The following is a 23911-nucleotide window of genomic DNA, read 5'->3' on the forward strand; positions in this document are numbered from 1 at the left end:
CGATATTCCCCGTTTAGCATTTCTTTGCAAACCGACTCTGATTTTGAAAAATAAAATCCAAGATCTTGCTGCAATTAATGTCCTGCTGCTAGGAGAACGATGATGTATTTCAGAGCACAACGAGGGGCGTATCTTCATCACGGCTGTAAAGCTGACGTCTCTCAATTTACATTTTAGTCATTAAGCAGACGCTCTTATCCAGAGCAATTAAGGTTATCATCGACAGATGGCGGCACATCGACCGATTTTTTCACCCTGTCGGCTCGGCGATTTGAACCAGCAACCGTTCAGTTACTGGCCCAACGGTTTAACCGCCAGGCTGCCTGCCAGCCATAAGGTCATATTTTCCTAATGAAAGCCATTATCATTGCTTTATACCACATTTTATACACAGAGGATTCTCGTTTATAAATCATAATATATATTTTCCATGGACGTAGGTGTGCTACATCTATTTAATAACCTTAATAATCACCCAGTCAATCAACAAATCAATCAGTTAACGTATCAAGAACCTCAAGGGTTCTCCCAAGTGTAAGCTCTCCCCTGGGTTTTTTACTACCCCGTTGGGCATGTGCGTGCGAGGGGTTTTACTACCCCGTTGGGCATGTGCGTGCAAGCGTCTGTACGTGCGAGATGTTTTTATGAAATTGAAAGAAAAAAAACTTTAAACAAAACAAGAACCGGTGGACAATTACTACTATTTGACAGGGCTTTGTTTCACTGAAAAACCCCAAATGCGGATTATTTTCTTCATTCAGGAGCAAGAACAATGCCTTATTGTTTACATAAATGCCATGGCACTGGTAGGCTGCCGTTCACTGAGCATAACAAGGCTGTAGGTTATAGCTGCCATTTTTATTTCGGCTTTTGCCTCTGATGGTTTGTTGCTGAGGAAGTGCAGGCATCTGGACAGGAATCAACATTAGTCGCTAGACAGCGCGAGTCGAGGCTGACGTTGCTGCGATGGAGGCAATTGGTGTCTCCTACTCGAACCCGTTGGAGGACTACGAGTTGATTCACCGAATCGGCAGTGGTACATACGGAGATGTATTTAAGGTATTTTAAATTTGCCACGCTCTATTATTTCGTACTTTAGTGACACTTAGGTCTCCTTCGTAGGCTACTGGATATGCATCAATCCACCCGAATTGTGATTGTTTTGCATATGACTGTATTACCTGAGCAGACACATACCTGTTTGAATAGATGGTCATTTATATCATTAGTCGTATGTTGACTGCGTCAACGTTAAAAACAGAATATGATGGTTTTCTTAATACAAAAAAAATGCTAGAAATTGTTTTGTGATTCAAACACTTTTTTCGCCCTGATATAATGTTGCTGGAAAAGTGATATCACACCATCCTTAGTATCGTCAATGTGTGCATGGAGGCATGCTGCATGGTCTCTCTCCATAACTGTATTAGATGTTTTGGTTGTCATGAACACAGGGCTAAACATCAGAATGGCTCTAGTCTCCCTAGGGCTAGGCAGACTTGTTGCCTCCCACTGTATCATGCCTAGGGTCGGGTTTACGAGACTAACAAGGCTCAGGGAAATGCTGATTAAGCTTTTACTCTAAGTATACAGTGCATTTGGAAAGTATTCATTCAGACCCCTTGACAATATACACACAAACTCCATAATGACAAAGCAAAATAGGCTTTTAGAAATTTTAGCAAATACCTTTACATAATTATTCAAACCCTTTGCTATGAGACTCGAAATAGATCTCAGGTGCATCCTGTTTCCACTGATAACCCTTGAGATGTTTCTACAACTGGATTGCAGTCCACTTGTGGTAAATTCAATTGATTGGAAATGATTTGGAAAGGCACACACATATCTATGTAAGGTCCCACAGTTGACAGAGCATGTCAGGGCAAAAACCAAGCCATGATGTCAAAGGAATTGTCCATAGAGCACCGAGACAGGATTGTGTCGAGGCACAGATCTGGGGAAGGGTACCAAAACAATTCTGTAGCGTGGAAAGTCCCCAAGAACACAGTAGCCTCCATTCTTAAATGGAAGAAGTTTGGAATCACCAAGACTCTTTCTAGAGCTGGCAAACTGAGCATTCAGGGGGAGAAGGGCCTTGGTCAGGGAGGTGACCAAGAACCCGATGGTCACTCTGACAGAGCTCCAGAGTTCCTCTGGAGATGGGAGAACCTTCCAGAAGGACCACCATCTCTGCAGCACTCCACCAATCAGGCCTTTATGGTAGAGTGGCAAGACGGAAGCCACTCCTCAGTAAAAGGCACATGACAGTCCACTTGGAGTTTGCCAAAAGGCAACTAAAGGACTCTGACCACGAGAAACAAGATGCTCTGGTAAGATAAAACCAAGATTGAACTCTTTGGCCTGAATGTCAGGCATCATGTCTGGAGGAAACCTGGCACCATCCCAACGGTGAAGCCTGGTGGTGGCAGCATCATGCTGAGGGGATGTTTTTCAGCAGCAGGGACTGGGGTCGAGGGAAAGATGAACGGAGCAAAGTATAGAGAGATCCTTGATGAAAACCTGCTCCAGTGCGCTCAGGACCTCAGACTGGGGAGAAGGTTCACCTTCCAACAGGACAACGACCCTAAGCATACAGTCAAGACAGCGCAGGAGTGACTTCGGGACAAGTCTCTGAATTTCTTTGAGCGGCCCAGCCAGCGCCCAGACTTGACCCTGATCTAACATATCTGGAGAGACCTGAAAATAGCTGTGCAGCGACGCTCCCCATCCAACCTGACAGAGATTGAGAGGATCTGCAAGGAAGAATGGGCGAAATTTCCCAAATACAGGTGTGCCAAGCTTGTAGCGTCATACCAAAGACGATTTGAGGCTGTAATCGCTGCCAAAGATGCTTCAACAAAGTACTGAGTAAAGGGTCTGCATCCTTATGTAATGTGATATTTCATATACAGTTGAAGTCGGAAGTTTACATACACCGTAGCCAACTGTTTTTCACAATTCCTGACGTTTAATCCTAGTAAAATGTCCTTGTCTTAGGTCAGTTAGGATCACCACTTTATTTTAAGAATGTGAAATGTGAGAATAATAGTAGAGAGAATTACATATTTCAACCTTTCTTTCATCACATTCCCAGTGGGTCAGAAGTTTACATACACTAAGTTAACTATGCCTTCAAATAGCTTGGACAATTCCAGAAAATGATGTCATGGCTTTAGAAGCTTCTGATAGGCTAATTGACATCATTTGAGTCAATTGGAGGTGTACCTGTGGATGTATTTCAAGGCCTACCTTCAAACTCCGTGCCTCTTTGCTTGACATCATGGGGAAATCAAAAGAAATCAGCCAAGACCTCAGAAAAAAAATTGTAAACCTCTGGAAGTCTGGTTCATCCTTGGGAGCAATTTCCAAATGCCTGAAGGTACCACGTTCATCTGTACAAACAATAGTACGCAAGTAGAAACACCATGGGACAACGTAGCCGTCATACCGCTCAGGAAGGAGACGCGTTCCGTCTCCTACAGATGAACGTATTTTGGTGCGAAAGGTGCAAATCAATCCCAGAACAACAGTAAAGGACCTTGTGAAGATGCTGGCGGAAACAGGTAAAAAAGTATTTATATCCACAGTCAGAGTCCTAAATCGACATAACCTGAAAGGCCGCTCAGCAAGGAAGAAGCCACTGCTCCAAAACCGCCATAAAAAAGCCAAACTACGGTTTGCAACTGCACATGGGGACAAAGATCATACTTTTTGGAGAAATGTCCTCTGGTCTGATGAAACAAAATAGAACTGTTTGGCCATAATGACCATCACTATGTTTGGAGGAAAAAAGGGGAGGCTTACAAGCCGAAGAACACCATCCCAACCGTGAAGCACGGGGGTGGCAGCATCATGTTCTGGGGGTTCGTTGCTTCAGTTCTGGGGGTTCGTTGCGGACTGGTGCACTTCACAAAATAGGTGGCATCATGAGGAGGAAAATTATGTGGATATATTGAAGCAACATCTCAAGACATCAGTTACAGCTCGGTCGCAAATGGGTCTTCCAAATGAACATTGACCCCAAGCATACTTCCAAAGTTGTGGCATAATTGCTTAAGGACAACAAAGTCAAGGTATTGGAGTGGCCATCACAAAGCCCTGACCTCAATCCTATAGAGAATGTGTGGGCAGAACTGAAAAGGCGTGTGCGAGCAAGGAGGCCTACAAACCTGACTCAGTTACACCAGCTCTGCCAGGAGGAATGGGCCAGAATTCACCCAACTTATTGTGGGAAGCTTGTGGAAGGCTACCCAAAACATTTGACCCCAGTTAAACAATTTAAAGGCAATGCTACCAAATACTAATTGAGTGTATGTAAACTTCTGACCCACTGGAAGAAAAGGGTGCCACTGAAAGGAGGGATTACTGGGGTAGCCATAAATGTAAAAGTTATCCAACTGAAGGGGAAGATTCCCGGTGTTTGTGACGCTTGTTGTTTGGCGCGACGCAGACAGGGTGGCTTGAGTGGTGAAACAGAAGTTGTCTGTTCTTTTGAGTTTTGGTGTTGAGATTTTGCCCAACAAAGTGAGGTTATGTATGTAATCCTGTATGCGGTTTTGTGCTGAATACATATTACGCTGTTACAGGTATCAAGCTTATGGGCATGTGGCAGCAGTGTGTAGGAGGGAGGTTCCTACGTGTGGGAAGTGTGCAGAAGGGCATGAGACAAAGGAATGTGTAGTATTGGGGAAAATAGTGGTATGTGTTAATTGTAAGGGTGCCAATGGGGCTGGGGATCAGAAATGTCCCGTGCAAGAGAGGCAGGTTGAGGTTTCCAGGGTTAGAGTAGTGCAGAAGTTGTCATGCTGAGGCAGTGAAGCAAGTAGAGGAAGATGGGTCAATGGGGAGGGATCTTAAGAGGAGTGGTGTGAGTAGTAGATCTGTACCAGTACAGAGGGATAAATCAACAAGTGATATATGTTTCAGTAAGATTGGATTTTTTGCGTTTAAAGTAGAGGTTGACAGTATAATCGGAATGGGCGATTTCATTAGGGCCGCTTTCAAGTTTTCATAACAATCGAAAATTGGTATTTTTGGACACCAATTTGGCCGATTTTTAAAAATGTATTTTAAAATTTTATTTTTATTATTATTTTATTTTTTAAATATATATTTTTACACCTTTTATTTCATTTTTATTTAACTATGCAAGTCAGTTAAGAACACGTTCTTATTTTCAATGACGGCCTAAAAAAAGGAACCAACAGCTTTCATATGTTCTCATGTTCTGAGCAAGGTGGGTTAACTGCCTTGTTCAGGGGCAGAACGACAGATTTTTACCTTGTCAGCTCGGATGATTCAATCTTGCAAGATTAGTTAACTAGTCCAACGCTCTAACCACCATTACATTGCACTCCACGAGGAGACTGCCTGTTACGCGAATGCAGTAAACCAAGGTAAGTTGCTAGCTAGCATTAAACTTATCTTATAATCAATCAATCACAATCACTAGTTATAACTACACATGGTTGATGATATTACTAGTTTATCTAGCGTGTCCTGCGTTGCATATAATCGATGCGGTGCGTATCGTTGCTCCAATGTGTACCTAACCATAAACACAATTCCTTTCTTAAAATCAATACACAGAAGTATATATTTTTAAACCTGCATATTTAGCTTAAAGAAATCCAGGTTAGCAGGCAATATTAACCAGGTGAAATTGTCACTTCTCTTGCGTTCATTGCATGCAGAGTTAGTGTATATGCAACAGTTTGGGCTGCCTAATTTGCCAGAATTTTACGTAATTATGACATAACATTGAAAGTTGTGCAATGTAACCTGAATATTTAGACTTATGGATGCCACCCGTTAGATAAAATACGGAACGGTTCCGTATTTCACTGAAAGAATAAACGTCTTGTTTTCGAGATGATAGTTTCCGGATTCGGCCATATTAATGACCCTAAGGCTCGTATTTCTGTGTGTTATCATGTTATAACTAAGTCTATGATTTGATAGAACAGTCTGACTGAGCGGCAGTAGGCAGCAGCAGGCTCGTAAGCATTCATTCAAACAGCACGTTCGTGCGTTTGCCAGCAGCTGTTTATGACTTCAAGCCTATCAACTCCCGAGATTAGGCTGGTGTAACCGATGTGAAATGGCTAGCTAGTTAGCGAGGTGCGCGCTAATAGCGTTTCAAACGTCACTCCCTCTGAGACTTGGAGTGGTTGTTCCCCTTGCTCTGCATGGGTAACGCTGCTTCGAGGGTGGCTGTTGTCGATGTGTTCCTGGTTCGAGCCCAGGTAGGGGCGAGGAGAGGGATGGAAGCTATACTGTTACACTGGCAATACTATAGTAACTATAAGAACATCCAATAATCAAAGGTTAATGAAATAGAAATGGTATAGAGAGAAATAGTCCTATAATTCCTATAATAACTACAACCTAAAACCTCTCACCTGGGAATATTGAAAACTCATGTTAAAAGGAACCAACAGCTTTCATATGTTCTCATGTTCTGAGCAAGGAACTTAAACGTTAGCTATCTTACATGGCACATATTGCACTTTACTTTCTTCTCCAACACTTTGTTTTTGCATTATTTAAACCAAATTGAACATGTTTCATTATTTATTTAAGGCTAAATTGATTTTATTGATGTATTATATTAAGTTAAAATAAGTGTTCATTCAGTATTGTTGTAATTGTCATTATTACAAATACATTTAAAAAAATCTGTTTTGGCTTTTTTTGGTCCTCCAATAATCGGTATCGGCGTTGAAAAATCTATATCGGTCGACCTCTAGTTCATAGTAATAGTTATCAGCTACTACAGGGATGGAACGTAAGACGCAGAAAATTGAGGTTGTGGTGGCAGCTGCAGAGAGGTATTTGGGTGTGTGAGACTTGATGTCAGAAGAGTTACAGGGTGTGTTAAATGGTGGTGTCCCATCGTTTCAGGATGTTGGCCTGAGGTAGGACTACATGGATATAAATAGTGGAGTAGGGTGGTGGTATTTTTTATGTATTTGGCAAAATTTTATGTAAACTTCTGACTTCGTGTGTATGTGTCATGCACAAAGTAGATGTCCTAACTGACTTGTCAAAACTATAGTTTGTTAACAAGAAATTTGTGGAGTGGTTGAAAAACAAGTTTTAATGACTCCAACCTAAGTGTATGTAAACTTCCGACTTCAACTGTATACAGTACCAGTCAAAAGACTAGACACACCTACTCCTTCAAGGGTTTTTCTTAATTTTTTACTGGTTTCTACATTGTAGAATAATAGTGAAGACATCATAACTATGAAATAACACATACGGAATCATGTAGTAACCAAAAACTGTTAAACTAATCAAGCAATTATTCAAAGTAGCCACCCTTTGCCTCGATGACAGCTTTGCACACTCTTTGCATTCTCTCAACCAGCTTCACCTGGAATGCTTTTCCAACCGTCTTAAAGGAGTTCCCACATATGCTGAGCAATTGTTGGCTGCTTTTCCTTCACTCTGTGGTCCAATTAATCCCAAACCATCTCAATTGGGTTGAGGTTGGGTGATTGTGGAGGCCATCCCATCTAATGCAGCACTCCATCATTCTCCTTCTTGGTCAAATAGCCTTTACACAGCCTGGAGGTGTGTTGAAAAACAAATAGATAGTCCCACTAAGTGCAAACCAGATGGGATGGCGTATCGCTGCAGAATGCTGTGGTAGCCATGCTGGTTAAGTATGCCTTGAATTCTAAATAATTCACCAACAGTGTCACCAGTAAAACCCCCCACACTATAACACCTTCTCCTCCATGCTTCACGGTGGGAATCACACATGCGGAGATCATCCGTTCAACTACTCTGCGTCTCATAAAGACACTGCGGTTGGAACCAAAAATCTCAAATTTGGACTCATCAGACCAAAGGACAGATTTCCACTAGTCTAATGTCCATTGCTTGTGTTGCTTGGCCCAAGCAAGTCTGTTCTTCTTATTGGTGTCCTTTTAGTACATTTTACATTTAAGTCATTTAGCAGACGCTCTTATCCAGAGCGACTTACAAATTGGTGCATTCACCTTATGACATCCAGTGGAACAGCCACTTTACAATAGTGCATCTAAATCTTTTAAGGGGGGTGAGAAGGATTACTTTATCCTATCCTAGGTATTCCTGAAAGAGGTGGGGTTTCAGGTGTCTCCGGAAGGTGGTGATTGACTCCGCTGTCCTGGCGTCGTGAGGGAGTTTGTTCCACCATTGGGGGGCCAGAGCAGCGAACAGTTTTGACTGGGCTGAGCGGGAACTGTACTTCCTCAGTGGTAGGGAGGCGAGCAGGCCAGAGGTGGATGAACGCAGTGCCCTTGTTTGGGTGTAGGGCCTGATCAGAGCCTGGAGGTACTGAGGTGCCGTTCCCCTCACAGCTCCGTAGGCAAGCACCATGGTCTTGTAGCGGATGCGAGCTTCAACTGGAAGCCAGTGGAGAGAGCGGAGGAGCGGGGTGACGTGAGAGAACTTGGGAAGGTTGAACACCAGACGGGTTGCGGCGTTCTGGATGAGTTGTAGGGGTTTAATGGCACAGGCAGGGAGCCCAGCCAACAGCGAGTTGCAGTAATCCAGACGGGAGATGACAAGTGCCTGGATTAGGACCTGCGCCGCTTCCTGTGTGAGACAGGGTCGTACTCTGCGGATGTTGTAGAGCATGAACCTACAGGAACGGGCCACCGCCTTGATGTTAGTTGAGAACGACAGGGTGTTGTCCAGGATCACGCCAAGGTTCTTAGCGCTCTGGGAGGAGGACACAGTGGAGTTGTCAACCGTGATAGCGAGATCATGGAACGGGCAGTCCTTCCCCGGGAGGAAGAGCAGCTCCGTCTTGCCGAGGTTCAGCTTGAGGTGGTGATCCGTCATCCACACTGATATGTCTGCCAGACATGCAGAGATGCGATTCGCCACCTGGTCATCAGAAGGGGGAAAGGAGAAGATTAATTGTGTGTCGTCTGCATAGCAATGATAGGAGAGACCATGTGAGGTTATGACAGAGCCAAGTGACTTGGTGTATAGCGAGAATAGGAGAGGGCCTAGAACAGAGCCCTGGGGGACACCAGTGGTGAGAGCGCGTGGTGAGGAGACGGATTCTCGCCACGCCACCTGGTAGGAGCGACCTGTCAGGTAGGACGCAATCCAAGCGTGGGCCGCACCGGGAGATGCCCAACTCGGAGAGGGTGGAGAGGAGGATCTGATGGTTCACAGTATCGAAGGCAGCCGATAGGTCTAGAAGGATGAGAGCAGAGGAGAGAGAGTTAGCTTTAGCAGTGCGGAGCGCCTCCGTGATACAGAGAAGAGCAGTCTCAGTTGAATGACTAGTCTTGAAACCTGACTGATTTGGATCAAGAAGGTCATTCTGAGAGAGATAGCGGGAGAGCTGGCCAAGGACGGCACGTTCAAGAGTTTTGGAGAGAAAAGAAAGAAGGGATACTGGTCTGTAGTTGTTGACATCGGAGGGATCGAGTGTAGGTTTTTTCAGAAGGGGTGCAACTCTCGCTCTCTTGAAGACGGAAGGGACGTAGCCAGCGGTCAGGGATGAGTTGATGAGCGAGGTGAGGTAAGGGAGAAGGTCTCCGGAAATGGTCTGGAGAAGAGAGGAGGGGATAGGGTCAAGCGGGCAGGTTGTTGGGCGGCCGGCCGTCACAAGACGCGAGATTTCATCTGGAGAGAGAGGGGAGAAATAGGTCAGAGCACAGGGTAGGGCAGTGTGACCAGAACCAGCGGTGTCGTTTGACTTAGCAAACGAGGATCGGATGTCGTCGACCTTCTTTTCAAAATGGTTGACGAAGTCATCTGCAGAGAGGGAGGAGGGGGGGGGGAGGAGGATTCAGGAGGGAGGAGAAGGTGGCAAAGAGCTTCCTAGGGTTAGAGGCAGATGCTTGGAATTTAGAGTGGTAGAAAGTGGCTTTAGCAGCAGAGACAGAAGAGGAAAATGTAGAGAGGAGGGAGTGAAAGGATGCCAGGTCCGCAGGGAGGCGAGTTTTCCTCCATTTCCGCTCGGCTGCCCGGAGCCCTGTTCCGGGCAGCCGGAAGCAATTCAACCACGAAGGCCTGATTCACGTAGTCTCTTCTGAACAGTTGATGTGTCTCTGTTACTTGAACTCTGTGACGCATTCATTTGGGCTGCAATCTGCGGTGTAGTTAACTCGAATGAACTTATCCTCTGCAGCAGAGGTAATTCTGGTTCTTCCTTTCCTGTGGCAGTCCTCATGACTCATGACATTCAAAGTTCTTGAAATTTTCCAGATTGACTGACCTTCATGTCTTCAAGTCATGATGGACTGTTGTTTCTCTTTGCTTATTTGAGCTGTTCTTGCCATAATATGGAGTTAGTCTTTTACCAAATAGCCCTATCTTCTGTATACCACCCCTACCTTGTCACAACACAACTGATTGGCTCAAATGACCTTTTAACAAGGCACACCTGTTAATTGAAATGCATTCCAGGTAACTACCTCATGAAGCTGGTTGAATGCCAAGCGTGTGCAAAGCTGTCATCAAGGCAAAGGGTGGCTACTTTAAAGAATCTAAAATATATATTTTTGGTTACTACATGATTCCATATTTGTTATTTCATAGTTTTGATGTCTTCACTATTCACTTCACACACTATTCTACAATGTAAAAAATAAAGCTAATCCCTTGAATGAGTAGGTGTGTCAACTTTTGACTGGTGTACATACACTACCGTTCAAAAGTTTGGGGTCACTTAAATGTTTTTGAAAGAAAAGCTGTATTTTTTTTGTTGTCCAATTTAAAATAACATCAATATGATCAGAAGTACAGTGTAGACATTGTTAATGTTGTAAATAACTATTGTAGCTAGAAACGGCAATTTTTTTAATGGAATATCTACATAGGCATACGGAGGCCCATTATCAGCAACCATCACTCCTTTGTTCCAATGGCACGTTGTTAGCTAATCCAAGTTTATCATTTTAAATGGCTAATTGATCATTATAAAACCCTTTTGCAATTATGTTAGCACAGCTGAAAACTTATGATTAAAGAAGCAATAAAACTGGCCTTTAGACTAGTTGAGTATCTGAAGCATCAGCATTTGTGGGTTTGATTACAGGCTCAAAATGGCCAGAAACAAAACTTTCTTCTGACACTCATCAGTCTATTCTTGTTCTGAGAAATGAAGGCTATTCCATGTAAGAAATTGGCAAGAAACTGAAGCTCTCGTTCAACGCTGTGTACTACTCCCTTCACAGAACAGCACAAACTGGCTCTACCCAGAATATAAAGAGGAGTGGGAGGCCCCGGTGCACAACTGGCAGCTGGCAGCTTCATTAAATAGTACCTGCAAAACACCAGTCTCAACGTCAACAGTGAAGAGACTCCAGAATGCTGGCCTTCTAGGCAGAGTTCCTCTGTCCAGTGTCTGTTCTTTTGCCCACCTTAATCTGTTGACGTTGAGACTGGTGTATGGCGGGTCATTTTGAGCCTGTAATCAAACCCACAAATGCTGATTCTCCAGATACTCTAAAGAAAGCCAGTTTTATTGCATCTTTAATCAGAACAACAGTTTTCAGCTGTGCTAACATAATTGCAAAACGGTTTTCTAATGATCAATTAGCCTTTTAAAATGATAAACTTGGATTAGCTAACACAATGTGCCATTGGAACACAGGATTGATGGTTGCTAATAATGAGCCTCTGTACACCTATATAGATATTCCATAAAAAAAATCGGCCATTTTCAGCTACAATACTCATTTACAACATTAGCAATGTCTACACTGTGTTTATGATCAATTTGATGTTATTTTAATGGACAAAAAACGTATTTTCTTTCAAAAACAAGGACATTTCTAAGTGACCCCAAACTTTTGAAAAGTAGTGTGTGCATATATATTCCAGAAATCTATTTTTCTTCTATTATGGGATATTATGTGTAAGGGGAGGGTCTGAATATTTTCCAAATGCACTGTATGTGGTCATGTGTTTAAAAAAACAAACAAGATCCAGCACACCAAATAAAGTTAATGCAGTATAGAACAGAAAAAAATACTAATTGAGTTTGTGGTTATGTGAGATGGCGCCTTGGTTGTAGCAGTTAGTAACAGGAAACCAAAAATGTGTTGAGAAAGGAAGTTGTGTCAAAACCGTGAGAAACTCCCTGTATACACCCAGGCCAGAACCCTGACCTAAATTCGGATATTTGGCATGGCCAGCAAATATATAATTTTCATTGTAGCATACCCAAGAAACCCTTGTAAAGTATGGGAAAGGTTTATGTAAAAACATATATATAGAAAACATCATAAAATAATAGATGGATTAGTTGCTAAGTCATGTCTTGAGAGTGATCTTGAGCTGAGATTAGCAATAATAGTCTCATTTAGTCGAGGATGTAAAAGTTCTGCTGCATAATATACATTACTTTCATCACAGGAAGTCTTTTTTACTACAGAAACAAAACAGGAAGTAAGTACCACTCCATATCAGATGTCTTTTTTTCAAGGGTAGCTGACAAGGGCCTCGTAGTTCCCACATGTCCTTTCACTGCTTTGCTTGGTAAAGTAATCATTGTGTCTGTATGATCTGTAAACATACAGATATGGGTGTACTTCCCCTTATCACCCATGTTTTATCAGTGGAAAACAAAGTGTGAGCACAAGGCCCTCAAATAGGATACTTAATCGGCTGAGGTGTAATCATTATCCCAAACAGTTGTTATGCAACGAAAACTGGAGTTTCGATCTGACAAATTCGGCTAGTTCCCTCGCAGTTTTGTTCAGTTTGCTTCCGTTTGGTTCTGTTTGGTTCAAAGTGAATAAACCCTGGTTTTAAATCTAATATACCTAGAACTACTTTCAACTTGATGTGTGGTCGGCTATTATTCGTTTTCCCAATGTATAACTGAGTCTGTGGCACTCATGACTTTAACGGTCATGCCAGTACCCATAACATTCACAAAAAAAAAAATGAAATCACAATGTCAAATGATCAGGAAAACATCAAACTTTTTTGTACTCTCTCTTCTCTCCAGGCCCGAGACATCAAGACGTCTGTGGTATCTGCAATCAAAGTTGTAAAACTAGATCCTGGTAGGCTATTTATCCCAAAGTATGATTATTAAAATAAATAAAACATCTTTATCTCACATTGCGTCACAGTATTCCTGAATATAAATCAGTTTGCTCTTCTCTTTTCAGGTGACGATATCTCATCTATCCAACAGGAGATCACCATGATTAGAGAATGCACTCACAAGAACATTGTGGCCTATTTCGGCAGCTACTTCAGGTTTGGTCTGCAATCAAACGTTAAAACTTGATATGAAACTCCGAGCTATTGGTTTAACGGTGCGCTTTTTCCTTTGGTAGAAATAACAAGCTGTGGATCTGCATGGAGTACTGCGGCGGAGGTTCCCTGCAGGACATTTATCATGGTACAGTTGGAGAACGTCTTCCCCCTAACACCCACCCTGATAGATAATGTATATGAATGGCATCGTCCCAGTGTTTCAAGTAAAGATTCAACTAGTTACTGTGTCCCTCATATTCTCTTTTTGAATTACTCACTTAATTGTTATGTTTCCATAGCTACTGGCCCCCTGAACGAGAGGCAGATTGCATATGTGTGCAGGGAAACACTCCAGGTGAGAATGAAATGATATGCAGCGTTATTCATTGGATAAAGCGTTTAACCATTTTTTTCTCTTGTGAAACTTTCCATTTGGATGTAACGTTATTTACATTGTAAATTCGTAAACATCATGCTTGACCGTTGCTCTGAGATGCCACTGTCATTGGATGATTTTCTGTGCTTGCAGGGACTGCGTCACTTACATGAGACTGGGAAAATGCACAGAGACATAAAAGTAATGTATAGAATCCTGTTGGATATAAAACATGTGAACAATTCGCTCTACCACTCATCTGAATTGAATCATTTGGTCTGGCGCTTTGGAACTACTTACAGAAATGTAATTTTGTAAGTGTATGTCTCTCTGTGTATTCGGAGCTTGGGACTGTCCTGGTGGGAGAGTGAAACGGTGCACTCATTGTGTCAATGTGGGTTCTTCACAGGGAGCCAACGTTCTTCTAACAGAGCGAGGAGATGTCAAACTGGGTCAGTGACTCCTCCACCCTCACACTGTCACTCACGTTCGCATATCCTCTCACCCGTGGACAGTTGTGGAAAAAGTAACAAGTGTCATACTTGAGTAAAAGTAAAGATACCTTAATAGAAAATGACTCAAGTAAAAATCATCCAGAAAAATACTACTTGAGTAAAAGTATTTGGTTTTAAATAGACTTAATTATCAAAAGTAAATGTAATTGCTAAATCTAATAAAAGACAGCCCCATTTTCTTGTTTATTTATTTACGGATAGCCATGGGCAGGCACACTCTTACACTCAGACATAATTTACAAATGAAGCATTTGTGTTTAGTGAGTCTGTCAGATCAGAAGCAATAGAGATGCCAGGGATGTTCTCTTGATAAGTGTTTGAATTAAGACCATTTTCAAAATGTAACTAGTACTTTTGGGTGTCAGGGAAAATATATAGAGTAAAAAGTGCATTATTTTCTTTAGGAATGTAGTGAAGTAAAAGTTGTCAAAAATAGAACTAGTAAAGTACCAATACCCCAAAAAACTACTTAACAAGTACCACTGCCCTTGGACACACCCAGTCCCTGATTTATTTATTTTTAAATTTTATTTACTCAAATATTTGTCTCCACCTCTCATGCCATCGTTTCCTTCCAGCGGATTTTGGCGTTGCAGCTGAGATCAATGCCTCTGTTGCCAAGAGGAAGTCCTTCATAGGCACACCTTACTGGTGAGTGATCTATGTCCATCCATGGCACCAAAACAAGGCCCATTATCATGGTTTACCACAGTTATCCACGGGCAGCGTTGCTCTTCTAGGATGGCACCCGAGGTGGCAGCAGTGGAGAAGAAAGGTGGGTACAACCAGCTATGTGACATCTGGGCAGTGGGCATCACCGCTATCGAGCTGGCAGAGCTTCAGCCTCCAATGTTTGACCTGCACCCAATGAGGTGAGGGCACAGTTGCTGGGATGTCACCTCTCATTATTATAATTATACAGATTCTGTAATAACAATGTTGTCAGTTAAATCTAGTTCTTGTATCCAGTCATATTAACAGATCAGATTTGGATAATGATCACTGCAGCATGTTGCACATTAAGTTACTGTTATGAGATTTTGATCCCCCCCCCCCCCCCCCCCCACAGGGCCTTGATGGTGATGTCAAAGGGCAGCTTCCAGCCTCCCAAACTGAAGGACAAGTCCAAATGGTAGAAGTTAGTTTACAATTAAAAAGTCATATGAACAACATAACTAATAATGTATTTATGTAATGAATACGAGTATGAGAGGCTAAAAATGATAACACATTTGTAACAGTCTGAGTGTAGTGGGTGAGGAGTCAGGCGCAGGAAGCAGAGAGTTCAGGGGAGTGCTATTTTAATGCACTGAGAAACGCTGAACATAAGCCAACCCTCACAAAAACACAGGGCGTACTGAACAAACAAATGCCCCAAACAGGGGGGCTTAAACTGTCCAGGAAAAACCCACAAAATGGGAAAACACAAAACCCATAGATGTGCACACAAGTACACCAAACAGACGATCACAATCATTAATCCCGCACAAGGAACCCTGCGGGCCGGCTGACTAATAAAGCCTTACTACCTAACTCAAAACAGGTGCACTCAATCAACACATAAGGAGGGGGAGGAAATAATCAGTAGCAGCTAGTAGGCCGGCGACGACGACCGCCGAGCGCCACCCGAACGGGAAGGGGAGTGTCCTTCGGTCGGAGTCGTGACAACATTAAAGCATTAAACCTCTGTCTGCAAAAGTTAAACCCAAACTGCTTCTCCAGTGGTTTTAGCTCGCTCATCCTTTGTTCAAAAATGTCCTTTTTGCCTGTATCCAGATTACAAGCTCTCTTTGGCGGTTAATTGAAAATGAAACCTTGTTCAAAGTATCGCCTTTTTTTTTTAAACGAGCCATATAAAGCTGGTTACAATTTAAATATCATCCTCCTGAAAGCCAGAACAAATATTACAACACATATTATAGTTAAACTCAAATATACTGATTGATATAAAAAAATTAAAACGAATTGCTGAGGGGTACGATTTAAAAGCTCAAGATCTGTAATAGTTAGGACCGAAAACACCATATCATGTATACAGGATATGTCTGAGTACCATTTAATGTGTATCAAAATGTATTTCTGACATGTGTATAACGGTACCATGTATGTCAAATGTAGGAATAATGTATATGTAACAAAATACTAAAACAAAGCACATGTTGTCCTCTGAAGGGAAGGGCCAATAAAATGATAATAAATGTATAAAATGATAATATAAATGTCACAGTGTCTAGGAGCCAATTAGCCCCTGTGGTAATAACCAGTGGTCTCTCTCCTGTTTTAGGTCCGTTGACTTCCACAGCTTTGTGAAAGTATCCCTCACCAAGAACCCTCGCAAAAGGCCCACTGCAGAGAAGTTGTTACAGGTACTACCTCAGAGTTCCATCCTTTTGACGAGAACAAGAAGATGGCGTCAAAGTTAATGAAAACCTGTTGAATTTACAGTGCCTTCGGAAAGTATTCAGACTCCTAGACTTTGTCCACATTTTTGTTAGGTTACAGCCTTAATCTAAAATGGATTTAAATTGTTTTTTTCCCCCTCATCAATCTACACAAAATACCCCAAGATGACGATGCAAAAACAGTTTGTTTGTTTTAAAAACTTTTTTTGCTCATTTATGGAGAAAAAAAACAAACTGAAATGTCACATTTACGTAAGTATTCAGACCTTTTAGTCAGTACTTTGTTGAAGCACTCTTTGGCAACGATTACAGCCTCAAGTCTTTTTAGGTATGACGATACAAGCTTGGCACACCTGTATTTGGCGAGTTTCTTCCATTCTTCTCTGCAGATCCTCTCAATCTCTGTCAGGTTGGATGGGGAGTGTCGCTGCACAGCTATTTTCAGGTCTCTCCAGAGATGTTAGATCGTGTTCAAGTCCGGCTCTGGCTGGGCCACTCAAGGACATTCAGAGACTTGTCCTGAAGCCACTTCTGCATTGTCTTGGCTGTGTGCTTAGGGTCGTTGTCCTGTTCGAAGGTGAACCATCACGCCAGTCTGAGGTCCTGAGCGCTCTGGAGTAGGTTTTCATCAAGGATCTCTGTACTTTACTCCGTTCATCTTTGCCTCGATCCTGACTAGTCTCCCAGTCCCTGCCGCTGAAAAATATCCCCTCATCATGATGCTGCCACCACCATGCTTGGCATTCAGGCCAAAGAGTTCAATCTTGGTTTCATCAGACCAGAGAATCTTGAGTCTTTAGTTGCCTTTTGGCAAACTCCAAGTGGGCTGTCATGTGCCTTTTGACTGAGGAGTGACTTCTGTCTGGTCACTACCATAAAGGCCTGATTGGTGGAGTGCTGCAGAGATGGTTGTCCTTATGTAAGGTTCTCCCATCTCCGCAGAGGAGCTCTGTCAGAGTGACCATCGGGTTCTTAGTCACCTCCCTGACCAAGACCCTTCTCCCCCGATTGTTCAGTTTGGCCGGGCGGCCAGCTCTAGGAAGAGTCTAGGTGGTTCCAAACTGTTTCCAGTTAAGAATGATGGAGGCCACTGTGTTCTTGGGGACCATCAATGCTATCAACATTTTCTGGTACCCTTCCCCATGTCTGTGCCTCGACACAATCCTGTCTTGGAGCTCTACGGACAATTCCTTCGACATCATGGCTTGGTTTTTGCTCTGACATGAACTGTCAACTGTGGGACCTTATATAGACGTGTGTGTGCCTTTTCCAAATCATGTCCAATCAATTGAATTTACGACAGGTGGACTCCAATCAAGTTGTTGAAACATCTCAAGGATGATCAATGGAAACCCGATGCATCTGAGCTCAATTTAAAGTCTCATAGTGAAGGGTCTGAATACTGACGTAAATTTGGCATTTTTAGTACATTTGCAAAACATTTTGCTTTGTCATTATGGGGTATTGTGTGTAGAAATACATTTTAGAATAAGGCTGTAACAAAATGTGGGGAAAGTAAAGGTGTCTGATTTACTTTCCAAAGGCACTGTATGTCCCTAAGTGCAGAAACTATACGTAGTTTCTAAACATAGTCCTTTAGGTGACTGACACGACCCCACATGACCTGTTTTCTTCTCAGCACCCCTTTGTGAGTCAGCGGCTGACCAGGACCCTGGCCATTGAACTGCTGGACATGGCCAGCAACCCTGTTCTGCAAACCTCACACACTATGGATGAGTGTGATCTTGAGGTGAACTCTCCTCTCCTGTCCTAAAATGTATGCTTGGGCACAACACTGTACTCTGTGGATTAGTACTACAGAGTTAAATATGTCACTAATGACCTGTCTACTACTGTGTATGTGTGGGTTTGCAGACATGCAGTGCATTCCCTGATAAGATCCAGTCTCTAGGGAAACCCCTGTCGGTCCAGAGGACTCAGTCTGAGGAGCAGTGTGAGTAACTCTCAGATCCTAGCATCCACAGCTTCTCAAGGACTCTGGAATTACTGATGAGCCATTGTTATGGCCGACGTAGCATTACCGCATGCAGGGGCAAGCAGCCAAGGTCAGGAGGACACAAGGGGATAGTCACTGACACCAAGACTGAGCATCCACTCAAATAAAATGAGAGTAGTTTTAGAACAAGTGTGTGTTTTTTGTTTACTGCTGTCTCGTATAATTTTCATAACAAAAAATGATGATGATGATATTGAGGAGGATTTTCTACTACAGTAATTCAATATTTTAAAGGTGTTATTCTGTATTATATGTACAGTACCAGTAAAAAGTTTAGACACCTACTCATTCAAGGGGTTTTCTTTATTTTGACTATTTTCAACATTGTAGAAAAATAGTGAAGATTTCAACACTATGAAATAACACATATGGAATCATGTAGTAACCAAAAAAGTGTTAAACAAATCAAAATATATTTTAGATTATTCAAGGTATCCACCCTTTGTCTTGATGACCACTTTGCACTCTTGGTATTCTCTCAACCAGCTTCACTTGGAATGCTTTTCCACATATGCTGAGTACTTGTTGGCTGCTTTACCTTTACTCTGTAGTCCGACTCATCCGAAACCATCTCAATTGGGTTGAGGTCGGGTGATTGTGGAGGCCAGGTCATCTGATGCAGCACTCCATCACTTTCCTTCTTGGTCAAATAGCCCTTACACAGCCTGGAGGTGTGTGTTGGGTCATTGTCCTGTTGAAAAACAAATGATAGTCCCACTAAGCCCAAACCAGATGGGATGGCATATCGCTGCAGAATGCTGTGGTAGCCATGCTGGTTGTGTGTGTGCCTTGAATTCTAAATAAGTACCATCACACCTCCTTCTCCATGCTTCACAGTGGGAACCACACATGCCGAGATCATCCGTTCACCTACTCTGCATCTCACAAAGACACTGGTTGGAACCAAAAATCTCAAATTTGGACTCCTCAGACCAAAGGACAGATTTCCACTGGCCTAATGTCCATTGCTCGTGTTTCTTGGCCAAAGCAAGTCTCTTATTGGTGTCCTTTAGTAGTGGTTTCTTTGCAGCAGTTTTACCATGAAAGCCTGATTCATGCAGTCTCCTCTGAACAATTGATGTTGAGATGTCTGTTACTTGACCTCTGAAGTATTTATTTGGGCTGCAATCTGAGGCTGGTAACTGAAGTGAACTTATCCTCTGCAGCAGAGGTAACTCTGGGTCTTCCTTTCCTGCGGCGGTCCTCATGAGAGCCAGTTTCATCATTGCGCTCGATGGTTTTTGCCACTGCACTTGAATAAACTTTCAAAGTTCTTGAAATGTTCCACATTGATTAACCTAAGTAATTTCTTTTTGCTTATTTGAGCTGTTCTTGCCATAATGTGGACTTGGTTTTTACCAAATGGGTATATCTTCTGTATACCACCCCTACCTTGACACAACACAACTGATTGGCTAAACGCATTAATTAAGAAGGAAAGAAATTCCGCAAATTAAACTTGTAACAAGGCACACCTGTTAATTGAAATACATTCCAGGTGACTACCCCATGAAGCTGGTTGAGAGAATTCTAAGAGTGTGCAAAGCGGTCATCAAGGAAAAAGGGTGGCTACTTTGAAGAATCTCAAACTATAAAATATATTTTGATTTGTTTAACACTTTTTTTTCATAGTGTTGACGTCTTCACTATTATTCTACAATGTAGAAAATAGTTTTAAAAAATAAAGAGAAACCCTTGAATGAGTAGGTGTGTCCAAACTTTTGACTGGTACTGTATATGTGGGGATTGTGACACTTTCCCCCTCCCCCCAGTTGATCTGCTAAAATTTGGCCCTCCCATGAGGAAGGAGACTGACCCCTCTCCTGACCTGGTGAGTAGCCTATCATCTGTGTCTAACCTCTGTTCTATGAATGTCATGTTCAACATAGAAAAACAATACATTTATTTGTTGACTTGACAGTATATTAATATATTTTCCCCAACAGGGATCATATGACGAATGGAGCATTTCAGGAGATGAAAATAACTCCTCGTAAGCTATCGTTTATTTGACTTCCTATGACAAATCGTCCGTAATAAATTACAAATGAAGGCAGTAATAACTTAATCTACTCTACATTTGAGGTGCAGGAGTCTACTGGAGTGTGTCGAGGAAGCATTGCTTGAAAGGTGAGGCTATACAACCGTCTTTATACATCTCTTCATAGCACTTACCTACATTACCAATAACACACCAAAATATAATTCCCATTACAAACAAACACACCAAGTAAGCTGAATGCAAAGGAATTTAAAACAATTCTGCACATCCCAAATCACTACACATGTTTAATTCCCATAACACGGTCTGTTTGATATCATTGCAGGAGGTTAACCGTCAAGAGAGCGCCCTCTGCTGAGGTGAGAGGGAACTACAGACTGTATCTTATCCTCTCAGGCACTCCACACTGTTTCTTTGGAACCGCACCAGCGTCTGTGTTCATCTGTTGCAGCACTCTCCTGAAGAAGATGATGGTGATGATGATGATGATGATATGGATAAATGTGGCACAGTGAAGAGGAGTGGGGTCCTCAGTCCTGCCCCAAGGCACACCATGCCCCCGTCCACTGACACGACTTGCCCCATAGAATGCACTGGCAATTATGACTCCACCCCTTCCACTGTCACACCTCCATTCACAGACCCCACCCTGGCTGACCCCTCTCTCTTCAACTCTACCATCTTTGCTGACACCACCAACTGCTCCTCTACCTCTGAAGGTGCAGCATCCACTCACACGCAACACATCCTGTACACACACAAACACTAACTAAAACAATCTAAGGAGTCATTGTGTAAAGGTAGTGACATCAACTACTAATTATGTCAATCTGCATTACCAATTTTAGAAAAGGCTCAAATCCATCATCCTGAGACACTATACTGCGCTGAAGGGTCTGGACAGAGGCCGGAAAAGACGGCCGCCAAGGCCCAGCAGCCCCCACTGTCTCCAGAATGGAGCACACTCAGGAGGAAAACTGAGGACTCGGTGAGTCCCCATCAGACAAGTTACTGACACACCTCTTAAATGCATCTCTTGTGCAAAAATGATGACTGATAATTATGTGGAATTTGTTTTTCTACAGAGAGGTGATTGCCATGGACTTCCACCCACCCCCAAAGTCCATGTAAGTCAAGATGTCTGGATATATAGCTACCAATAAGAAAATACTGCATTGAAATGATACATTGAACCACACAATCTTTTCTAGATGGGGGCCTGTTTTTCCAAGGTGTTTAATGGCTGTCCATTAAATATCCACTGTGCTGTCACATGGGTCCTGCCAAAGACTAAAGGTAAGCACAGGCTATAAAGGATAACAATCAGTCAATAGAGCTTCTGTCAAACCAGTCATAGCTCGGGGAGAATATCTGACTATCCTCCCTCAGATCAACACCTCATCCTGGGGACAGAGGAGGGCATCTATACCCTGAACCTCAACGAGCTCCATGAGGACACAATGGAGAAGGTACCATCATGTTAACACCAATTGTTAAAAATGTAAAATGTGTGTGTGTATATGTATATGTGTTTTTCTACCAGTCTGTTTAAAATAATATTTTCTGTGTTTTTCAGTTATTACCCCAGAGGTGCAGCTGGCTGTATGTCATGAACAATGTGCTAATGTCTATCTCAGGTAGGGCCCTCCGTGTCCCTCACGCCAGCAACAATGGCAACACACCCTAATACAGTGTGTTCCATCTAGACGTGTGTTTACTGTCTTTGTGCTCCACAGGGAAATCATCGCAGCTGTGCTCCCAGAGGCTGACCACCCTGTTTGATCATCGCAGACACCTGCCGAAGAGGCAGGGCCACCTGTCCATCAACACCCACCGCCTCACCGAGAGGATCAACTCAAGGTAGGGACACCCCACCCCTGGGCAGAGAGAGGCCGCAGTGAAAATACCCAAGCAATGTTGCTTTTCACTGATCTTAGCCTGAGAGGAAGGGAAATCATCCTGGAAATTGTACATTAAAAAAAAGTTATTGTTAATGTGTTCTCTTTGTAGAAGGTTTTCTGTGTCTGGAAAGATACCAGACACCAAAGGCTGTCGACGCTGCAGCGTTGGTAAGGAACATGTTATTTTAGTCAAAAATGGAGATATACTGTACCGTTTTTATGACTAAGGTGACATCTCTCTCTTCTGCCTTATCTATTCTCAGTGCGTAACCCGTACACTGACAGCACATTTTTGTGTGCTGTTGTACCAACTGGCCTTGTCCTACTGCTGTGGTACGAGCCCCTGCAGAAGTTCATGCAACTCAAGGTGTGTATTCCCAATGCATCTCTATACAATGTTAGCATTGTGTTTTTTTAAATAGAAAAGCATCACAAAGCATTCTTCCGTTCCGCTTTCTCCTATCCCTCTCAGCATATCGCTGTGAGTCTCCCAGAAAGCCTCCCCATCTTTGAACTGCTTGTCCTGGAGAAAGAGGAGTTGCCACAGGTGTGTGTGGGTGTGCGCAAGTTACAGGCCCCTGTCAAGACCTGTGAGCAGGTCCACTTTGACATCATCCACTTGAATGACACACCCAGAGCCCAGACAGGTACCTCCATTAATATTTTATCTAGTTTAATCTAGATCAGCAGTCACCAACCTTCAAGATCACTTTCACAGTCAAAAAGCAAGCCGAGATCTACCGCTCAAAATTAGTTTTAAACATGACTTAAATGTTTTTTTTAGGTTAATGTAAAAAATATATAAAAAATATGTAGGAATCGGTGGTGGTTGTTGCCGTTTAAGATGAGGGGGATGATCATTTTCTTATGAACATGGCACTATTTCTATTACAGCATATTGGATGACTGTCGCTCATATTCCAGTCACCCAGCTCCATGTAACATCGATAGGTTTAGGTTACTACATGATAGTCTAATTTTCCCTGTACCCATCATGCAGTTGCCACAACCTAGCCTATGAATGAAAGTTTACAACGTGGAGAATTGTGAGTGATCAAGGTGACAGACAGTGACACATTCAATACCGCCTTGCACACTCTTGCCTGCATGTATGTAGCTGATCTAGGAGGTACTCATGAGTGCAACAGTTGCAAATGTGAATTTCTATTGGACAAATTCAGGTATTTCTATCACCGTTCCTATTGCTTCCATTTTAAGAAACGCTCTTTCAACAGAATCGGCGGAATGAATAGTATTGGTATTTTATTAGGATCCCTATAAGCTGTTGTGAAATCAAATCACATTTTATTGGTCACATACACATGTTTAGCAGATGTTATTGCGGGTGTACCAAAATGCTTGTGTTTCTAGCTCCCTCAGTGCAGTAATATATCTTACAATGCACAAAAACCTAAAAGTAAATTAATGGAATTAAGGTGTATATAGAAATATTAGACTAAAATAC

The 23911-nt window shown here is 42.6% G+C and overlaps 1 protein-coding gene across 2 annotated transcripts in view; it reads left to right on the forward strand.

Moving 5' to 3' along the window:
- Positions 1–692: 692 nt before the first annotated feature.
- Positions 693–23911, forward strand: part of LOC115135466 (mitogen-activated protein kinase kinase kinase kinase 2-like) — a 28988-nt gene continuing 5769 nt past the window's right edge. The window contains exons 1-27 of one of the 2 annotated variants that reach the window (XM_029670169.2): positions 693–1059; positions 12977–13034; positions 13143–13233; positions 13314–13378; positions 13533–13588; positions 13763–13810; positions 14019–14061; positions 14703–14775; positions 14865–14996; positions 15194–15256; positions 16409–16490; positions 18166–18276; positions 18402–18480; positions 20316–20374; positions 20490–20536; positions 20629–20673; positions 20871–20904; positions 20997–21264; positions 21394–21533; positions 21631–21672; positions 21757–21841; positions 21935–22014; positions 22122–22182; positions 22282–22405; positions 22556–22614; positions 22710–22813; positions 22919–23093. In XM_029670169.2, coding sequence (XP_029526029.1) covers positions 967–1059; positions 12977–13034; positions 13143–13233; positions 13314–13378; positions 13533–13588; positions 13763–13810; positions 14019–14061; positions 14703–14775; positions 14865–14996; positions 15194–15256; positions 16409–16490; positions 18166–18276; positions 18402–18480; positions 20316–20374; positions 20490–20536; positions 20629–20673; positions 20871–20904; positions 20997–21264; positions 21394–21533; positions 21631–21672; positions 21757–21841; positions 21935–22014; positions 22122–22182; positions 22282–22405; positions 22556–22614; positions 22710–22813; positions 22919–23093 — 2317 coding nt within the window. In that variant the 5' untranslated portion in view covers positions 693–966. The remainder of the gene's footprint in view (positions 1060–12976; positions 13035–13142; positions 13234–13313; positions 13379–13532; positions 13589–13762; positions 13811–14018; positions 14062–14702; positions 14776–14864; positions 14997–15193; positions 15257–16408; positions 16491–18165; positions 18277–18401; positions 18481–20315; positions 20375–20489; positions 20537–20628; positions 20674–20870; positions 20905–20996; positions 21265–21393; positions 21534–21630; positions 21673–21756; positions 21842–21934; positions 22015–22121; positions 22183–22281; positions 22406–22555; positions 22615–22709; positions 22814–22918; positions 23094–23911) is intronic. The other variant, XM_029670171.2, reaches the window with a different exon arrangement.

The sequence above is a fragment of the Oncorhynchus nerka genome, linkage group LG10 (assembly GCF_034236695.1).
Source record: "Oncorhynchus nerka isolate Pitt River linkage group LG10, Oner_Uvic_2.0, whole genome shotgun sequence".
Classification (NCBI taxonomy): Eukaryota; Metazoa; Chordata; class Actinopteri; order Salmoniformes; family Salmonidae; genus Oncorhynchus; species Oncorhynchus nerka.